We start from the raw sequence: 20,320 nt of genomic DNA, 5'->3' as shown, positions 1-20,320 counted from the left end.
AGTGATCAAGGTGACGAGTAGAGTTGAAATCCGGGTTATGTTGAAAATCACTAAAAGTGCGTTAACCGACTAACAAAAAACGTCAGAAACACTAAATTTTACTTTTTTAATTTTTAATTTTTTTAAATAAAATGTTCGGTGACACCCGAACTTAGCCCTTTTTTACTTGTTCAAATGTACATTTCATTCGTATTGATCTTTTTACATCCTGAAAACTTTTTCATTTGACGAGATGTCTTCAAAAAATTGTATAACGATTATTGTCTAAAGTAATGGTACTATCTCCGAAGAAATAGTTCAGATTCAAAATAAAGTTCTTGTAAAGAATCTTTTGCAACAAGATAGTGGTCCGAGTCGATGTTAGGATCTCGGAGCGTACGCAAGTCTAAAACACTGCCGACGTGTCTTCCGTCTATTACTATGAAGAATTAAGGGACGTACGTATGAACGGAAACACTCCAGCTCTAAAAGTATTCGACGCAAAAAGGAAGAACGTCTGGAGCGGTGTTGTAAACTCGGCTATAACTGTGTAAGCGGTGTCTACGACAATAAAGAAGAAAGAGAAGAAGAAAGAATCTTTTGTATTGTGTATTTTTTCATGTTTCAATTTCAATAGCATTTTGGACATTTTCAATTTTGAAAACGTTGAATGCAGAGAAAGTAACAAAAAGGCGAATATCTTGAGAAGTATTAATGATAGCGATTTTAACCTCGGATCTTTTTTGTAGCAAATAAAATTTCCTACAAGTTTGTTATGTACATTTTTTCTATAGCTCTTGTCATTTACGAGATATATACAAAAAAAATGCGAATTTCGTGAAAAAGTCAGGTTTAGAGCCCCGTACTACCTCGCCGGTGTGAGTTTCGACTTTGTCGCAATGGACACTTTTGTAGAGTGTTCAATTCTGAGAAATATGTGTCTAAAGTCAAAGCGATGCCATAAAATGCCTCTGAGCTATAGAAATTTAAAGATAAAAAATCACAATTGTCCTGTATTTTCTATGGAAAATTTTTACATGCCTTGGTCCAGTCCTTAATGTTAATATTAAGGGGCTATACCGGTGTGACGCATGAAAAAACAGGCGATTTTCGTGAATTTTTATAAGTGAAAGTACGCGATTGAATATTTCGAACTTCTTTGAACGTAATAAGGTATATCTTTAGCTATATCTTAAGGTTTTTTTTTTACAAAAATGTTGAAAAATAATAGAGTTATGAGCTGCCTTCGGAGGTGCCAAAAAAAAGTGCCAAAAAAAGTTCCTCACTGGCATGATTCCGGCCGAATGTGTTGCTGAAACAAAAAAAATTTAAAGGTTTATTAAACCTTAAGATATTTCCTATTTCCCATGTTTCCTCTCTACCCACGCCTGCACGCTTTGAATAAGCCTTAGGGTCAATCTTTCCTTCGTTGCTGCGTCCTATCGTTCCTGCCTTTCGCTTAAGCATTTTGCGTTTCGTCTTTCCGCTCTCCAACCGTTAGTCGTCTCCTTTTTCTTTTGGATCTGTCGTAAACTCTTTTGATTTCCATTACCATGTGCTATGATCCCAGGTGCCTATACCCTACGATCTTAGAAAAATATTAAAAATCAACAAAATGGCGTAATTTTGAAAAAAAAAAATCGTTTTTTAGGTAAGAAATGGTCGTTTCTTTAATGCCAAATTGACAATTTTCAACCAATCAAAAAGATCGTAGGTCAATGTATAGCAAATTTATTCAACTCATACTCAGTTTTAAGTCGATCGGTCAATTTCACGTTGGGTTATGATGTCCAGCAATTTTGAAAAATGTCGTTTCGAGAAAAACGCGTTTAAATGTTTCACTTAACATACATACATATATGTATGTATATGTTTAACTACCAAAATAAAAAATCTAAACTTGCATAATTGCTCCAAAAACTTTCAAGATAATCCCATTTCACAGGATATTTTGGAAATATATTCTAGAAAAAATGTTTTTATTAAAAACATAATAATTAAGTTATATAATGTAAATTTCGTACATATACATATATTCAAAAAAAATTCTTTTTTCTTTCTTTTTCTTTAAATAGAAATTAGTAATTCAGCAGACTTTGAGAACCGGTTCATAAAAAAATATTAAAAATTATTTTGTGAAAATATCAAAAGGAAAATAAATTTAAAAAACATCGCAAGCAACGATGCATTTAATGGCACAAATGGAATCAGAGAAAATAAAAGATAGTAAAATTAATTAATTTAGAATTCTTAAATCGCAAATCTAAAATAGCTAACAAAATACCCGGATCTGTCGAACCAAAAATAAAAAAAATTTAATGCAAAAGCAAATATGATAAATGAACAGGAATTTCAAGTTCAACAAAAAAACGAAGCGAATGAATCCCTGCGGTTTCAATTCAAACGGTTAATGAAGCGTGGAAGCACGTAGACACGTTACTTAATCAATGTTAAGTCATTAAATTTAAATCAAAACTATTAAGATCTTGGTAAATTCAATTGATTTGGTTTTCTGTTAAGAAAAATGTGTGCCTAACTGTATATGGTTTTAATTAATCACATAAATAGAATTAAATGCAAACGGCAACACTGTCGGCAGTTATGCGCGTTAAAGATCACTTGACAAATGCTTCGATAAAAGCTTAGTCAAAGCAGAATTTTAATTACCTTGCAGGGTTATTTTCAAATGAAGAATAAACAAAGTAAATACTTTTAAAAATCTACCCTTTTCAAGAATTCGCTTAAATTCTAAACAACTGATGACTTTGGTAGAAAAATCGGAAGTAAAGAAAATATAAATATCTTACTCAGCTCAAATAGTTAATTTTCCTAACAAATACAAATAAATAAATGAGATCTTAAATATAAAATAATGTTCTTCTTCGAGTTACATTCTTATCAGAAAACAGCCAAAAAAGTTATTACCAAAATTATGAACAATCCTTAGCAGAAAAAGTCCATAAGGCATTTAAGTGCGAAGATCATAGGTGCATAGATCACTATATACATACATACGCACTCAAAGATCAGGTAGAATATCACATGTACCTTTGTGCGCTATTTGTTTGTGTTGGTGGTCATGTTGCGATGACTCAGCCAATCATTGGTGGCTCGAGTGTAAGAGGAAACGTAAAGTTGTTTCAACGAATGGACACTACTATTCAAAACACGTTCAAGCCATAAAAGAATTACAATGAAAGAGAAAAAAAAAACATAGAAAAACATAAAGAGAAGCTTACTCATGCTCTCAGCAGCTTGGCACTATGATATTGACGTTGCATACTACTATGAGCACAAAATAGTAAGACTTTGTTAAAAATTTATAAAATTCTTTATTTATTTTTTAAAATCTATGTCGTTTCTCTCCCCTTTGGCCTCAATACACTTGTGGTAACGTTTAAATTAAAGTTTTCAATTGATTCAAAACGGTTTCTCCGGAGCGCTTGTTTGAGTTTGCTGAACAGCCAGAAATCACAAGGAGCTAAATCAGGAAGAATCAATGCAGTACGTGACGGTGCATTATCGTTGTGCAAAAACCAAGAGTTGTTGGCCCATAATTCCGACATCTTTTTACGAATACATAACACTCAAATAGTATTTCTTCTTGACAGTTTGACCGGTCGGATGGAATTCGGAGTGCACCATATCCTTCATTGACGTGTTTTTTACTTCGGCTTATCTTTGCTACGATATACGACTGATTGGTAGTCTGTTTCCAGGTCGTAAACGCAGATCCAAGACTGATTGCCGGTAATAATACGTTTATTTTTTTTGGGGGAAAGAAAAAGGCTTAACAATATTAATGTTTGGAACTTCAAACAGAGGCTGCTTAAAAATCAGATTGATGTTGTTGTAGCAACAGAAAACATATCTGAAGTAATTTGAAAGATTGCTGCCGAATTGACAATCGTGAGCCGGATTTTTTCCGGCTACGTAGCCCCGACTGCCGTGCGTCGACATTTTTTCTACTTAAAAAAGTGATAAATAATGTTAATGTATAAGATAAGTTTTCCAAAAGTTAGATGTGGATTAACTTGAATTAAGGTGGGTTAATATGAAAAATATGGCTACAATTTCTTCCTATTGCATAAAAGCAAATTTTCTCAGACTTTGTTTTAATAAATCAGCGACATTTCGCTCATTTTATTATTATTTTCCATTGTGCAACACAAAGAAACGTTATTCAAACGTGCCATAAGATTTCACTAGACCATAATAATATTACCATAAATCAATTCTGCGCCAGTTAAACGTTTTAAATAATTTCTAACTTCCTACTCGCAAATCGCTTATAATTCCAATACAAATTCACCGCCACCAAGCATGGTAAATGGCGAAGAAACAACCACATTTTGCTTGCAAAAAGAAACGGCTAATAAGACAACAAATATAACAAATATAACAAAGTAAACGGCATCGAAGTAAAAACAAACGAGAAACCCTCAAAACCAAGAAAAAACTAGGAAAATAAATTATACTAACGCTTAAATAATAAAAGCAAAAACAATACAAGCTTAATAGAAAAACCAGTAAGAAACAATAACAATGCATAAATAAATATTCAACATGTTGAGGTCTGCAAATGCCAGTGATGTTGAAAGTCGTTTTGCCAGTTTGACAGCCAACAAGCGTCAGAGTGAAGTCAAGCCGAACGCGCAACAATTCCAAGAGAGCGACATTCACTTATATGGCCGGGAGTTAGTGGGCAAGGGTGTAAAGACATAAAAAAACATAAAAAACATGTTTCAAACGCACACTTATAATTTTTGCCATTTCGTATGAAATTATAAATATTTTTTTCAAATTCATTGTGTTAAAAGGGGTTTTAGTGCTATTTATTCGAAAACTACTAAAAATTCTAGTTTCAGGTAAATAGTTTAGAATTATTACAGGTTAAAAAGAAATGGCAAAAACTTTTAAGTATAAGAGGAAGCTTGTGGTGATTGAAAATTTAAGGTGTCAATCATAATGGACTGGTTCGCAGCGCTAGACAAAAAAGTTTTAATTGAAATGTTGGGTCTATAAATAGGTATATTCGCGCGGTTTGCCAAGAGAGAGAGAGCGTAACTTGATTATTAGTAAATTTCTACTGTCCTTGTACGTCTTTTTCAGCATTTATCACTCACTAGAAACGTAAACTACAATAACTATTTTTCATTCTAATATGTCGAACTTTGTGCCTGGAAAAGTGTTTTTACGGATAGAAGATTTTACATCTTCATTATTTTAATATGAATTGTATTTTGGTGGAAATTTTTGGTGAACATGTTTTAGCTGCCAAAAGTGGTTTGCACGATTTAAAAGTGATGATTTTGATGGCTTTGAAGTCGATGTTCTGGGCGGCCAAAAATGTTTGCATATGAGGAATTGGCAGCCATTACTCGGTAGAGGCTGTAGAGTCTACAGTGTAGACAAGCTCAAGAAGCGCAGGCAGAATATTCGGCAGTAACTCAAGCAGTCATTTTAAAACGTTAAAAAACTGCCGGATATGTTCAAAAGCATGGATATTGAGTGCCATGTTTGGAGGGCCATTATTCCCATTGTTTTAGTTAATCTGAAAATTACAGGAAATTGTATTCAGAAATCGACGTCAAGAATTATTTTTAGTTTGATTAACTTCTAAATCGTTTATAAGTATTTGATCTTAACTTCGAAAAAAAAAAAATTTTCTAAGCAATCAACAAGTGAAATTAATCAAAAAATATAATATACTTTCGGATTAGGACCCTGAGAGAGTTTACTATAAATTCAAGAACTTAAGGAATTACATGGATTTCCTTGCGTAAAAAACAGGCTTTTCTCAACATTTTTTTCTCATATAAAAATTAAATATTTTATTTATAAAATTCATTCATATTCATATAAAAATTAAATATTTATTTAAACCTTAACTTAGAACTTGTACGAAGGATAAAAAACAAAATGAAAATTAGATTTTTTGCAGACATTTTTACAAAAGAATGAAAATTTCGCGATTTTTTTTTCAAATGCATAGTTGAATTTGAAAAAAATCCTTCGTCCAAATCTTTAAGAATTGTATCTCAAAGACCTGTGTAAAATTTCTTTAAGATCAGTTGAGTAGTTCTCGAGAAATCTTGCCAATCGACTTCAAAAACACAGTTCCGAGAAAAACGCGTTTAAAGAGAGCGAACTTAGCGTAGCTAGCACAAGTTCTCAAGGCTGTATCTCCGAAACTATTAATCGGATCAACTTGAAAATTTAAAACAATATTCTAGAGGCGTTGTAATTTAAAGATAATAAAAAAATAGATTTTTTGAAACCCGTAAACCCATGTAACCCCTTAATGCGTGCCCCTTTGCGTGCCGTCCAGCTACCTACGCTGAGCTGTAAAAACTTTGAATCGATTTTTCCAAATATGTAATTTTTAAAGTTGGTGACCAGTCTACAGAAAAAACTACTACATCGATCGTTTTGAAATTTTGTACAAATATTCTACATATATATAGCTCTCGAATGACGTCGAGTTTTTTGTTTTAATTACTAACAATTTTACAATAACAAATAAGTCGATTTTTTCCTCTAAAATCGTCATTTTGGCTTGAAAATGGTGCCAAAAATTGAAAAATTAAAAAAAAAAACTCGACGTCAATTGAAAGATAAACTAATAAACAAAAGAAAGCATTTTGATTTTTTGATTTCAGATAATCCAGTGATTCTGTAGGCTGGTCACCGCACAAAAACTTCTTTTCGAGGTGCCTGCAGAGATCGACGATAATCGATATGTACTCTAAGAAATTACGAAATTTAAAACAAAATTTAATTACAAATCTATAAGATAAATAGTAATAGTTTAAGGTAAGGCACGGTTTTCAAAACCTAAACTCACCAATTTCGTTGGAAATGCTATCAAAATTCGCATATGTCGATTCGAGCGATTGAATTGCTGCTTAAATATTGAATCCGTGCACAAATGTGTTGAAATAAAACAGTTGTTTAAAGATTGATTATTTGTTGACAATTAAGTTTAGTTCGTAAAGTGTTTTGCAGCTTGAAGTTGTTTGATTATGTAAAAATGAATAACTTTGATATTTTTACAGTAAAACTTTTGTGCAATAAAATCTCTTTCATAACTTGCGGTTTTCCGTTATTTTATTCTTTTTCTTGTATTTTACTTTATTTATTTTCAATGCTATTTTCGCAGTATAATGTTGCCGTGCATGCGTGTGCAAGTAAGCAAGCACCGCTTTAAACGGTTACAATATTAGCCAAAAACGTTAATAATTGACACTTTCCATTTTCGGTTTGTTTGTACGCATTTCAACTCATTTCATTGTCGTGTGTGACTTTGTATTTATTTTTTTATTTTTATTTTATTGTTATTTTTTGTTGTTTTAATTTTTTGCTTATTCAATACGTTTTTTTACAACAGTAAAAATTTTACTCTTTCGACAAAATATATAAAGAAGTAAAATTTGTGTTCTAAAACGCGTTCAACACAAAGAAAACGTTTCAATGCAAAGTGAAAATAAAAATTACAATGAAATCGAGCACAAAACTACATGAAATTGTTAAATTGAAAAGCTCACATTAGCTTTCTATAGACCAACCATAAACAAAAAGAAGGAAGCTTGGAAAAATCGACGAATCCAGCGAATTGTGAAATGACAATATTTGCTTAATTAACACGTTCGCTGTAGAAAACAAAACTCACAATATTATAATAACAATATTAAGCAACAATAGCGAGCGCAAATACAAAAATTATTCACACAAAAAGAAATAATGATAATAAAAATAAAAAAAAATAAGTGCGAAATCCAAACTTCTTACAAACACTTCATAACGCTATTGCAATTTATACTTAATTGCATTTCTATGAGCATTACAATTAGTATTTTGTGATTGCTCAAATGATTTTTAACACAAACTCGCGAAACTGGCCGTAGATTCTCACATGTAAACATGCAGCTTTTGGAATTGCTCAACACTTTTCGCACTTCAACGGCGATATTTTGCTAGATCGCAAGATTTCCCGCATTTTCACACCTAAGTGCGAACGCATGTGATCTTTGATTTTTACCTTTTCCAATGAACAACAAATTCCACACGTTTTCTTCTTATTTTGTAAGCGCACTACACTTCGCTTTCGATTTCGTTTCGAAAATAAACACCGCAACTCGCAAATCGGCAGTTTTTCTGTTTTAACCTCTTTTAGAAAAACACATACACTGCACCTATGCGTGTTTGTTGGTGTCTGTTGCTTGATTTGGTTTTATTTCGAAAATAGCAGTGTATTGAAAATTGCAAACGCGCGCGCAACCGCAAGTAAACACAACCGCTCAACTCCGATGTTCACACTCAAATGATTTGCTGAGGCCAAAACGTCGCTGATATCCAAGGTAGACGCAGTCAAAGCGGTCGGCGCGTACACCACTTGACGCTCATTTCGCTCACACGTCAACTCAGCGCCAATTGCTGAGCGGTTTGTTTATGGCTCCAAAATTTGATTTCTGTGTGTTATTGTTGTTGTTAGTTTGCCGTGTTTGATATTGATGGGCGAGAGCGTGTCGAACAACTTTGCAACGGGCTGCAGTGCTCCATCTTGGAGCAATTTGTTTGTTTACGTGCTTTTTTGTTTGATCGCCCAGCAAATACGCTGAAAAGTGTTTGCTGGCTGTAATGCCCAATACAGTGGAGCAATTTGCAGTTGCAAGTTATTCAAAGTTAATTCGTCTAAAAAATGTGTGATATTAGAGGGTTGACTGCAGGAAAAGGGAAAGTGCTTCCGGTGTGTATAGAATTTATCAAAAAGTAATATTATGATCGCCATCTGGGGTTGAAACTTTCAAAATTTTTCAAAACCCCGTACGATGATAGTTTTTGATAATTTTGAATTTTTTTTTTTTGGTAGAACCAGCTTCTCTTTCTGTGTCGATTCATAATGAGCATAACGCTAAAGGCCATATTTTAGTGATCTTAGTCTCGTTGACCATTTTTAAACTGGAAGAAACTTTGGCAATACTCGGACCAGTGTACTAATTTGATTGAAGCGTCAAAAGACCAAACGCTGAGCTGTCGGATGGTGCCTATCTAAAGCAACGGCAGCAAAACAGATAAATTAAGAGAAAGATGGCCGGCCAGACAGACGCAAAACCAAGTCGACATGTTGTTATAGACATTTAGCAATTTTGACTGTTCTAGAAGAGTATTTATTGTTAACTCTGACAATTGTTCGAGGCAAGTCGAAGCCTGTGGAAGAAAAAATTAAAAATATAGCCCAAAATTCAACACTCGACTTGCACTGCTGTGTGCTAAGTGGGACTCCATTTAGCGGTCTTAAACAAACAACAGTTATATAGTACATACATATGTTGATAAGTCTTTTAAAATCTCACTCCTCACCGAAATTTTCCTTCAACAGGTGACAATTGACACCACTACTATGGCACATCAGAAAGGGCTCTTGAGTGTCATACTGTGAAAAACCAAATCCGGTGAAAAAAGGAAATTCCATGTGAGCGGACGCTGTGTGAGCAAACAAACGCTCAGATTAAAGGTGGAATGAGATGTGCATTCGCGAAAAGTACTGAAACCAGTTTAAATGCAAATATGTATAAATAAGTTCAATATATGTACATATGTACCTACATATCTGCGAGCTGAGTCGATTTAGTCATATCCGTCTGTCTGCCTGTCCGCCTGTATATACGCGAACTAGTTTCTCAGATTTTGAGATATCCACCTGAAATTTTGCTTTCCTTTTCAAAAAGCTGTTTCTTTGTCGGAAACGCCGATGTCGGACCATTATATAACCTGTTGTCCTACCAACTGAATAATCGTAATCAAGTACTTGTATCGAAAGCTTTTTCATTTGACGAGATATCTTTACGAAACTTGAAATGGGTTATTGTCTAAAGATATGGTGCAATCTCCGAAGAAATTGTTCAGATCGGATTACTATAGCGTATAGCTGCCATACAAATTTAATGATCGGAATTAAGTACTTGTATGGAAAACTTTCTCATTTCATTTTCTCACATCGAGATGCCGATACAAACTGAACGACCAAAATTTTGCCCTTGTAGATTTTTTAGACAGGAACCGCGAGGTTTATAAATACTATTTTTATGATCCGCACTGTATGTAAGATAATTTCATACATAGTTGGGCTGAGCAATCATATAGAGCCCAGCTAAATGAATGAACAGGTTGTTGTTTCAAGATAATATTGATTATGAATACGTTACATTTCTCGAAACGATATTTTACTTATGAAAATTTTACTTCTATTATACAGTTTGGTGAGAGGTCAGTTCTTCTTCTTCTTCTTAATTGGCGTAGACACCGCTAACGCGATTATAGCCGAGTTAACAACAGCGCGCCAGTCGTTTCTTCTTTTCGCTACGTGGCTACGTGGCAAGCGAAGCCAGGTCCTTCTCCACCTGGTCCTTCCAACGGAGTGGAGGTCTTCCTCTTCCTCTGCTTCCCTCGGCGGGTACTGCGTCGAATACTTTCAGAGCTGGAGTGTTTTCATCCATCCGGACAACATGACATAGCCAGCGTAGCCGCTGTCTTTTAATTCGCTGAACTATGTCAATGTCGTCATATATCTAGTACAGATCATCATTCCATCGAATTCGATATTCGCCGTGGCCAATGCGCAAAGGACCATAAATCTTTCGCAGAATTTTTCTCTCGAAAACTCGTAACGTCGACTCATCGATTGCTGTCATCGCCCAAGCCTCTGCACCATATAGCAGGACGGGAATTATGAGCGACTTATAGAGTTTAGCTTTTGTTCGTCGAGAGAGGACTTTACTTTTCAATTGCCTACTCAGTCCGAAGTAGCACCTGTTGGCAAGAGCAATCCTGCGTTGGATTTCCAGGCTGACATTATTGGTGGTGTTAATGCTGGTTCCTAAATAGACGAAATTATCTACAACTTCAAAGTTATGACTGTCAACAGTGACGTGAGAGCCAAGTCACGAGTGCGACGACTGTTTGTTTGATGAGAGGAGATATTTCGTCTTGCCCTCGTTCACTGCCAGACCCATTTTCTGTGCTTCCTTGTCCAGCCTGGAGAAAGCAGAACTAACGGCGCGGGTGTTGAGGCCGATGATATCAATATCGTCGGCATACGCCAGAGGTCAGTTATGTACCTTAAATCTCAGTAAGGTTGAATCTAATATTAAAGACTTTATATAAGATAAAAAAAATGATGAAACCTTTCTTTGTTAGCCACAAAAAAGCCTTTATAAATTAAGAAGGTTTCATATTCTGCATTGAGCATCGGTTATATTTGCTAGAGCATTTACCTTTAGTAATTGACGGACCGATAAATAGGATCAGGCCAGATTATGAATATGATTGTCCAATAAAGAGAAAGTTTTCTTCCCTTTTTTGGGAGACATCAAGAGGCATCCTGTCGTAGTCCGGAGTGCAGTTTTCTGACAAGTTTGGAGCTTCTTCGTCTGCGTTTCACTGCATTCAAGCGACGATATTGGTTCGTTCCCACGACAGTCGGCTCTACGTAAGCGGAACGGACCCGGATTTTTATCCGGCCAAGGACTGTCAACTCGGCAGAATTCCGCCGCTACAACGAAATTGGTGCGGCGTAATTAGGCCGATAGCCTTGTATGTTGCCAACAACGTTTCTTTGTCCTTTCTCCATGTAATGCCGGCTAGCGACTTGGGGTTTCTTTTGCGGCTATGTACTTTGGCCATAATCGCGGACGTATGAGCAGTGAAGGAGCACTGACTCTCGAAAGTCACACCTAAAATTTTAGGTTTATTGACAGTCAGAATCTTAACGCCATCGACTGCAATATTAAGGTCAAGACCGTACTCATTCGTCCAGTTTGTAAATATGGTCGCTGTGGATTTAGTGGTAGAAAGTGTTAAGTTCCGCGCAGCGAGGAAGAGAGAAAGGTCGGAAAGATAGCCGTTTACTTTTGAGCACATGCCATCGAACCCATGTACAAAACTATGGTTGTAGCCTGTGGACTCGAATCACCAAGTAATATTTTGAGGAACGTTGATTCAAATATTCAATATGAAATTCATCATTACACATTTTGGGGATAATGTAAAGACGCATGCAACAAATAAACTTAGAGATCCCCACTAACGGCATATCAATGATGAGGTGAACATTATACCGTAGAATTGTAAGCATCTCCTTAGATAACTTCTCCTGCCATTTTTTGCGGTAAATTGGCAACATCATATGTAAGTTAAAATGATTGAATTTAAATAGTAAAAAAAATACTAAATTTCTCTTTTAATATAGGCAAAAATCGACAGTAACTAAACCACGAAACAATGTAAACGAATTTAGAGGGCGTTTTTTTCTTCCATTGCTTAATCACGCTTTGACGCCCCTTCATTCGAATCAAACCATTTAATTGTTCCATGATTAAAAGTTATTATTATTTATATAGCGATGCACAGATATTTGTTTGTACATATGAAAATATCATATATGCTGTGTATGTAAGTGCAAACTGATAATGATGACACGTACATATGTATGTATGTAAGTGAATTTCTATTGAAAAGCCAGTGTGTTAACGTGAAAGAGATTTTGTGTTTTCAATGCTTCACAATTAATAGAAATATAATTGCATTTACAGTGATTTCACCCGCCTCCCTTTTTTCCAGCGGCCACAGGCGGGGTGCTTGGATGCTTAGCAGTGTGCATTAAACGCGAATTAGCGAGTGGAAATAAATATTTATATATTTTAAAACTTTGTCGGTAAACGCTTAGTGTGGAGTTTGTAAATCTAAAAATTACTTCTCGAGACGAAATGGTAGGAAGTGGAGGTTCTGAAGGCGTAACACCTATAAAATTGGTTGGTTACATTTTTCCTTTTAGTAGATATAAGTATAGTATAAGTTATTTCCTAAAAATAGAGACAGTTGTATGGGAGAAAATGAAATCTATGTATTCTGCTTTCGAAACAGTTTTTATCTTGATTATGTCTTGAGAGTATGGTGAAGGTAGAATGTTTAGAGAATAAACTTTCGAAATTTCAGATTAAATTTTTAGACTTTTTCTTATATTGAAATATGTTTAGGTGATATATTTTGAACACAACGGTGAAATCATATGCCGACCTTTATATAAACTTTCTTAAACTTAAAAAAAATGTAAATAGTAATCAAAGTTTACGCTGATACCGTTGTAATATCCAGCAACTTTACTTTGTAAACGAGATCATTTGCACTAACTGAACTCAGACATCCGCTGGGGTTCTATTTCAACACAGCATAGTGGACAAAAAGCAAATGGGTCTGGTAGTAAACGAGGGCAAAATGAAGTATCTCCTGTCATCAAACAAACAGTTGTCGTACTCGTGACTAGGCTGCCACGTCACTGTTGACAGGCATAACTTCGAAGTCATAGATAATTTCGTGTATCTTGGACCAGAATTAACACCAACAACAACGTCAGCTCGAAATTCAACGCAGAATAACTCTTGCCAACAGGTGCCAGTTCGGAATGAGGCAATTGAAAAGTAAAGTCTCTCTCTCTCTCTCGACGAACAAAGACCAAAATCTATAAGTCACTTCTTATTTCCGTTCTGCTATATGGTGCAAAAGCATGGACGATGACAACATCTGATAAGTCGGCTTTACGAGTTTTCGAGAAAAAGGTTCTGCGGAAGATGTATGGTCATTTACGCATTGACAACTGCGACTATCGCATTCGATGGAACGATGAACTGTACGAGTTATACAACGACATTGACATAGTTCAGCGAATTAAGAGATAGCGACTATGCTGGCTACGTCATGTCATCCGAATGGATTAAAACGCTCCAGCTCCGAAAGTATTCGCCGGGGGAAGCAGAGCAAAACCTCCACTCCGTTGAAGAGATCAGGTGGAGAAGAACCTGACTGCACTTGGTATCTCGAATTGGCGTCAAAGTTGTAAACTCGTCTAAAAGCGCGTGAGCGGTGTGTACGCCAATAAAGAACAAAATGGACAAAAATTTACATCACTTAGGATTTGACAACCTATAAAGTCTCTTCGAGGAATTGGGCGGCGTAAGGCTGCAACTCTATTATCAAGTCCATTTTGGATAAAAAAAAAATACTAAAAAGCCCGGAAAGCCCGGTATGTATTGTAGATATAGTGTGGAAAACATGTAGAAAATGCAACCCTTTTAGTCCCATCTGTACTTGCGAAAAGTGCCAGAGCCGATATATCGGAAAGGGTTAATAGAGTTACCAAATGCCTTGTCATGTCAATGGTCTACATACATTCTATGTAATGAACAAATCTTTGGATAATAGACCAAAGAACTCATTTCGTCTTTTTATATCCTCAAGGGTAGAATTTGGAGTATCCTCTTTTAGATGGAATTAATTTTAATATATTTTCTACCAATTACTTCGCTTATTTGTTGTTTAAAGGGACGTCTTTACAACAAACTGTTTAAAATTATATTTTAACTATGAAAGATGAAAAGATGAACTAAGAACCTGTTGGAGACAAATAAGTTGTTTACTTTTATCGGAACAAGACTACAGCGGTAAAAATAAGTTATTTACTTTTATCGTATTCACGCTGAACAAGATTACACCCGTAAAAATTAGCCAAGCAAAGAAATTTACTTTCCATCTAACACTACTTCTCCTCTGTTTCAGACCCAACGATGACACTTTTTCCTGGAGCTCTCCTCAGATAACAACATATAAATATTACCACTAATCAAAAATGGAATAATTGCCGTCACAACAACACTGGGTATTCTTTTTTTTTTATTCAAAAACGATATAAATGTCCATTGAATTGGTGAAAGTGCTTTTGAGGTGGGTTTTATAAAGTGTTACCACTTTTTAAAAGTAATGTGTTATCTACCACTTACTGAAAACACTTTTCACGGTTGAATAATTAAACTCGCATGGCGCACTCTATCAATGTGAGTTAAGTTTACACAAAAGTGTAAAAGTGTTTCGTTGAAAAATAAATTTGTTTGCATAAATTTTTGCATTTAGCTAAAGAAAATTTCACTTTCGGTTTTTATTAACAATATATGTACAAAATATAAGGCAAATACTACAAACATATGCATGAGTATACATACCTTTTCAATAATTGAATGCTTTTGATTGATGTTGTTACATACAAATTTTGCTTGTAAATACAGATTTGATTAATTGCTAAAGATTTTACGCTTTTTCATACTAGCCAGGCGATTACACGCTGCCCGGCCAGACATAGTGTGCATGCAGCTTAAATGTGTTTTATATTATAATTATTATTATTATTGAGATTATAAATTATGCAGTAGTAAGGTATATGTATGTATATGTCTAAGCAAGTATTTTACACATCCAATCGATAATGTCTATTTGCGGCTTAAAACGTTTTTGCGGAGCTGTGAGTAGACAGAAATTTGTTATTTATTTTGAAATAAAACACAACTTTGCATCTCTGGCGCACTTACCCAACAATGAGTAGCGTTGTTCATTTTGCAACTGTGTGTAATCGGTGGTTGGTGATGGCTTGTACTGCATAGTATGTACACTGGCCATTTCTTCAGTCCATATCGTATCGAAGGAGTCTTGCAGCAGTGTGAGCATTTGTGCATATTGCTTTTGTAACAACGATGCGGGCTCGTCCATTTGTAATTCCATTAAGGCTTTGCATGTGTCACGCACCTGTTCCTGCTGATTGACCAACTTCATGACTTCATTGTGCAGCGCATCAATGAGTGCGATGTCTTCGAATGGATTGCCGGGCTTCAAGCTAAGCAATTTACGTTCGTGCTTACGGCGATTTTTGGCCGAACGGAATGTTTTGCTGAAGGGAAAAAATAAGAAAAATTAATATAAATTAAATGATAATGTGCATGTACTGATTATAAAAATATGATCTATGAAACGAAAACTTAATCATGTTGCGCATTGCAGTTTTGAACAATAATTAATTGCATGAAAATGAAATTAAAAACGAGAAAAGTGTTTGTAATTCAGTTGAAAACTCACCCGGTGCCTTGAGAGCTTCCAGTGTAGCGCGATGAGCGCATACTAGTAGTGTCGGAGAGTAAGTCGGCTTCGTCAATAGCAGCCACTTCATCGCCATTAAAGAGGCCATCGCGCTTTTGTTGCGCAAGCACGCGAACTTCACACAAACGTTCCTTGTGTGCAATGAACACGGTTTCATCATCCGACAACTGCTGTTGTAGTTGCTTGACGTATGCGAGCAACTCTGGCTTGACATGTTCCTCTAATAATGCAATTTCTCCGCTATTCAAATTCACTTCCACAATCGCTTGGAAGTAGAGATGACCCTTCAGGAGGTATTTGATTGCTTCTTTAAAGTTTGTGCCATAAGTCTTTTGTAGCTCATGCGCAACCTGATATTGCCCGTGTTCAAGTAAGGCTGGCAACATAGAACTAGGTGAAAGAATATTTTATATATAATAAAAAATATAAAATATTTATAAAAAAAATATATAAAATATTTATAAAAAATATATGTATATAAAATATATAATTATCAATAATGAATAATACTATTATAATAGAAAATAATTGTTTATAATTAACTACTTACAGCGCCACTGTGCCTAAATCATTTGCATTCTTTTGCGCCAACATCAGCACACGTCGCCAATCCAATATGTGCTTGGAACAGAGCAACGCCTGCGCAAGATTGCCGCCGCGCTCGTACATAATACTCGCACTAGCGAGATCGTTCTCTGCGCGCAAGTGATCCGCATAGGCCAAGCAGATGCGCATATGACAGTTACGTAGACTTTCCTTTTCTGGCTCAGTCAAATCATCTCCATTTTCCAAGTTATAGTATTTAAAAGCTTCTTTGTAGAGACGATGGCGGTCCAAAAATTCCAAGGCTTCGTCGAATTTCTCAAATCCGCATTTAGCGATATTCTCCAATGCCTTTTCGTAACGCTTCAGATGCAGATCAATTTTGTAATGACGATAATTCATTTCCAACTGCTTCAGTTCGTTAAGGAAAGGTAGAAATTCTTTGGGGTCTTTTTGCGACTTTTGCGCCACATAAAGCACCAAACCGAAATCGTATGTGCCCAATGCAACATTGTATAATTCGTTTACATCAACTAAGTAGAGCAGATGTTTGAGCGCCTCTTCGGCCGAGCCCAGCATGGAATTATCGACATATTTGGCGGCGTGTAAATTTTGTTGCTTCTTAGCTTCCCAAACCAGCAGCAGTGCTTCCTCAATCTTACCTATTTTCACAAAGCCCGTAATAATGGGCAAGCGAAAACGTTCCTGGTCGTTTTCTGACATATATTTGTACAATAACGTGCAGATATAATTCACCTTGGATGTTATTTTGAAGTCTTCTGGGTATGTTTGTTGTGCTGCGGTATAATTGCTGGCGTACATTGTTTTGGAGAAGTCCTTGGGGGTTGAAGCGAAAATAAACATATATTTAATACATGAGTTTACAAACTGGATTAGTTTACAAATACAAAGAAATAACAAATAAACATACCTCATTCTGCAGATCCGTTAGGAAAAGATTTAGCCATTGCGGATTTGTTATCTGCTTCAAGAAAACGTCCACATTTTTCACAAAGTTAATCATATTGTGATCACAAATAATATTCAAATTTATGCGTTGCTTGCGCAGCATGTTGAACGCTTCACGATAGCGCTGTTTATCGAGCATTTGACCGATGATCTCCAAGGCGAGCACACGTGGGCAAATGACTTCCAAATTGCCGCGTGGCATTTGTAGCACGACGCGCGCATCATTCGCTATAGTGGTCACCAGTCTGCCACCACGCTCCATATTACGTTTATAGGCATGTTGGCGTGTAGCGAGCAATATGAAATTCAACTCGGTTAACTTTGTATAGGCCAAGTAATTGCCGGCCAAGCAGAAGGAAGTCACATCGCCAGCTATCAATTCGTTGTCAATATACAAACGCTGATTATGCAACAATGAAATGAGACAATCTGCTTGCGCCGACTGTGTTTGATACCATTCCATGGCCAATGCACCATGGTCCAATTGTTGGTAAACCTTGTCAAGCTTAAGTGTAGACTCATTGTGTATCGATATTTGGTGCACTTTACCATTTAGTGTTTGCACAAAGAATTGTTCCAAAGTATCGAAGCCCATGCAACTACAAACAGCTCCGCTGTTCAACTTTAAGGTGCTAATCGTCTTGTACGATTTCGTCTCAATCGATAACTGAAGCAGAAACACTTTGCTCTTTTCAGCAATATTTGCCGTAGCTACGAGATGTTTTTCGTCTAGCACAAAGAAATTACCAAGCTCAATCGGTGGTGACCAGTATCTCTCAAGTTTCGGTTCTGATCTTTGCAAAAAGCAAATCCTTTCTAAGGAAATTGTATAAGTGCCGTTGATCACATGAAACACTTGAATTTGCTCTTTGGCGTCGTAAACGTACAATTGCAATTCTTCATCGTGGGTTTCCGTTATGGCAACAGCATTGATATAAGCGTCTGCGTAAAATTCTTTGCTGCACATCGGCGGTGGTGGAATCGCTTTCGAGAAGTCGGTAAACAGTAGTTTTGGACCGTCTATTACAATTACAAGACCACTTCGTTCAAAGCGATCGAAATCGAAATGCCAACGATAAATAAGATAACGACCATTTTCTAGCCAAATGTGCAAAGTCTTTTCCTCGCCTATACGCTGGTCCCAACAGTGGTGTGAAATGCGGTCCGTTTGCTCAAAAGTAAGTACCTGCTTCAGATACCAATGATAATTGCCAATGGTATAGAGATATATATAATTTTTTCCGGTGGTCGCATCTAATGTTTCAACAGACAAAATATCTGAATCGTTACTCCAGCGTAAAGACTGTATGGGTTCTTCATCAATTTCGAATGGTAGTGTAATTTCACGATGCCGCAAACCATTTTTCTCGAAAAGCGAGATAGTACTTTTATTGGGCAGTATCTGTGGCATTGCGATCCAGTTACCTGATGGTCGCCAAGCTACCGGATATTGCAAACCTTGTAAACGTTCCGAAATATATGCTAATTCTCCCTCCTTTTTGAAAATTTTAAACATACGTCCAACTTCATTATTGACAAAGGATACTACAAAATAACTACTGTCAGCGCGCCAAGTAATTTCAACATTCTTGAAATAGAAACACATCAAATTAATATTTAACTATCTGAAATTTTAATGATTACAAACCTTCGATAGCTCCTCTACATTCTCCGGTGGTTTAAAATCGCTTTTTTGCTTAGCTGCAGCTTTACCTTCGCTTCCATGAAACTGCGTTTCTTTTTTACCCCAACCAACGTTAACAAACTGACTTTCAGGATCACAATTTTCTTTAAACTTATGTTCATTTATGACGTCATAAGTGCACGTCATAACAACAAGTGTATTTGCCTTTGTTATAAAAACGCCAACTTCTTGATCTGGACTCCATGACATCTTCTCCAAGCCAACATCACAAAATGTACATTCGTTAATAGCACCAGAGCTGGGCGATACAGCCAGCACTTCACCCGCTTCTGTGGCCAGACATATTTCATCATTTAGCGCTAAGTACTCCGCCCCTACAATTCCAGGAACTGCGGCGATCTCCTTTATATCGCCTGTGACTGTTTTTATCTCATAAAGCTTATCGTCGGAAAGTACATGGACGATTTCATCAGTTTCCTTGCGGCTTATATTTGGATTCAATAAAATATGTTTAACATTGTGCACCTTGGCACTCAATTGTTTGCACGATTTCAACTTCAGATTACGCATTTTTAACACAAATTATTAAATTAATTATAAATTATTTGGAAAAACAATAACTTAATATATTGGCATAAATGTAGTAAGACGAATAATGGCCGCCAAAAACATTGTACAGATATTTACCATGACCGAAACGTGCACAGCTGTCAACATCAGGTGTTTGACAGCTCTACACACTGCAGCATCTACTGGGAAGTAGTTGTTTACATAAATGCCAAGATTAATATTTGTTCATATATCAATTAAAGTTATTTCATTTAATTATTTTAATACATTTAAGTTTCTTTAAAAATAAAAATTTATAGTTTTTTGTGAACCTTAGTAATCTCTACATTTTTAACTTTTTCGTTAATATCGGCATATTTATTTCTGACAGTTTATCGCAGATTTACCCAGTTCTAAAAATCACAAAGACCTTTTTTATTATTTAGTTGAATTCGTTGTAAGATTTGACTTTTAATTTTTTTTTTAATTTTATTTACAATTCAAAATTTTCAAATATTTTTATTAGTTCCGTTTGTGGAAGTTATATTCAGCTCATACATAAACCTTCTCCACCATCCACTTTATATTCTTTCATTTTACCAAATTGGATCCAATGATCCAATGGATAGGTGGTGGGTTGTATTGTATGGTTGGTAA

The 20,320-nt window shown here is 35.7% G+C and overlaps 2 protein-coding genes across 3 annotated transcripts in view; both read right to left on the bottom strand.

Annotated features, from left to right (window-relative positions):
- The window catches only part of LOC126767887 (serine-rich adhesin for platelets), a 56,674-nt gene extending 48,386 nt beyond the window's left edge, over window positions 1-8,288 (bottom strand). The window contains exons 1-2 of one of the 2 annotated variants that reach the window (XM_050485596.1): window positions 8,021-8,288; window positions 6,827-7,382 (exon numbers count right to left, since the gene is read on the bottom strand). The gene's annotated coding sequence lies outside the window, so the exon portion shown is untranslated. The remainder of the gene's footprint in view (window positions 1-6,826; window positions 7,383-8,020) is intronic. The other variant, XM_050485597.1, reaches the window with a different exon arrangement.
- Window positions 8,289-14,930: 6,642 nt separating this feature from the next.
- LOC126767889 (elongator complex protein 1) lies at window positions 14,931-19,788 on the bottom strand. The gene is made up of 6 exons (XM_050485600.1): window positions 19,118-19,788; window positions 17,432-19,057; window positions 16,508-17,337; window positions 15,937-16,347; window positions 15,396-15,751; window positions 14,931-15,326 (listed from the first exon to the last, which is right to left on the bottom strand). Exons 1-6 carry the CDS (start codon window positions 19,682-19,684, stop codon window positions 15,262-15,264), a joined length of 3,855 nt encoding a protein of 1,284 aa, XP_050341557.1. The 5' UTR covers window positions 19,685-19,788; the 3' UTR covers window positions 14,931-15,261.
- Window positions 19,789-20,320: the final 532 nt, after the last annotated feature.

The sequence above is a fragment of the Bactrocera neohumeralis genome, chromosome 2 (genome assembly GCF_024586455.1).
Source record: "Bactrocera neohumeralis isolate Rockhampton chromosome 2, APGP_CSIRO_Bneo_wtdbg2-racon-allhic-juicebox.fasta_v2, whole genome shotgun sequence".
NCBI lineage: Eukaryota > Metazoa > Arthropoda > Insecta > Diptera > Tephritidae > Bactrocera > Bactrocera neohumeralis.
The sequence above is the reverse complement of the archived record's forward strand: the minus strand, read 5'-3'. Positions and strand labels throughout refer to the sequence as shown.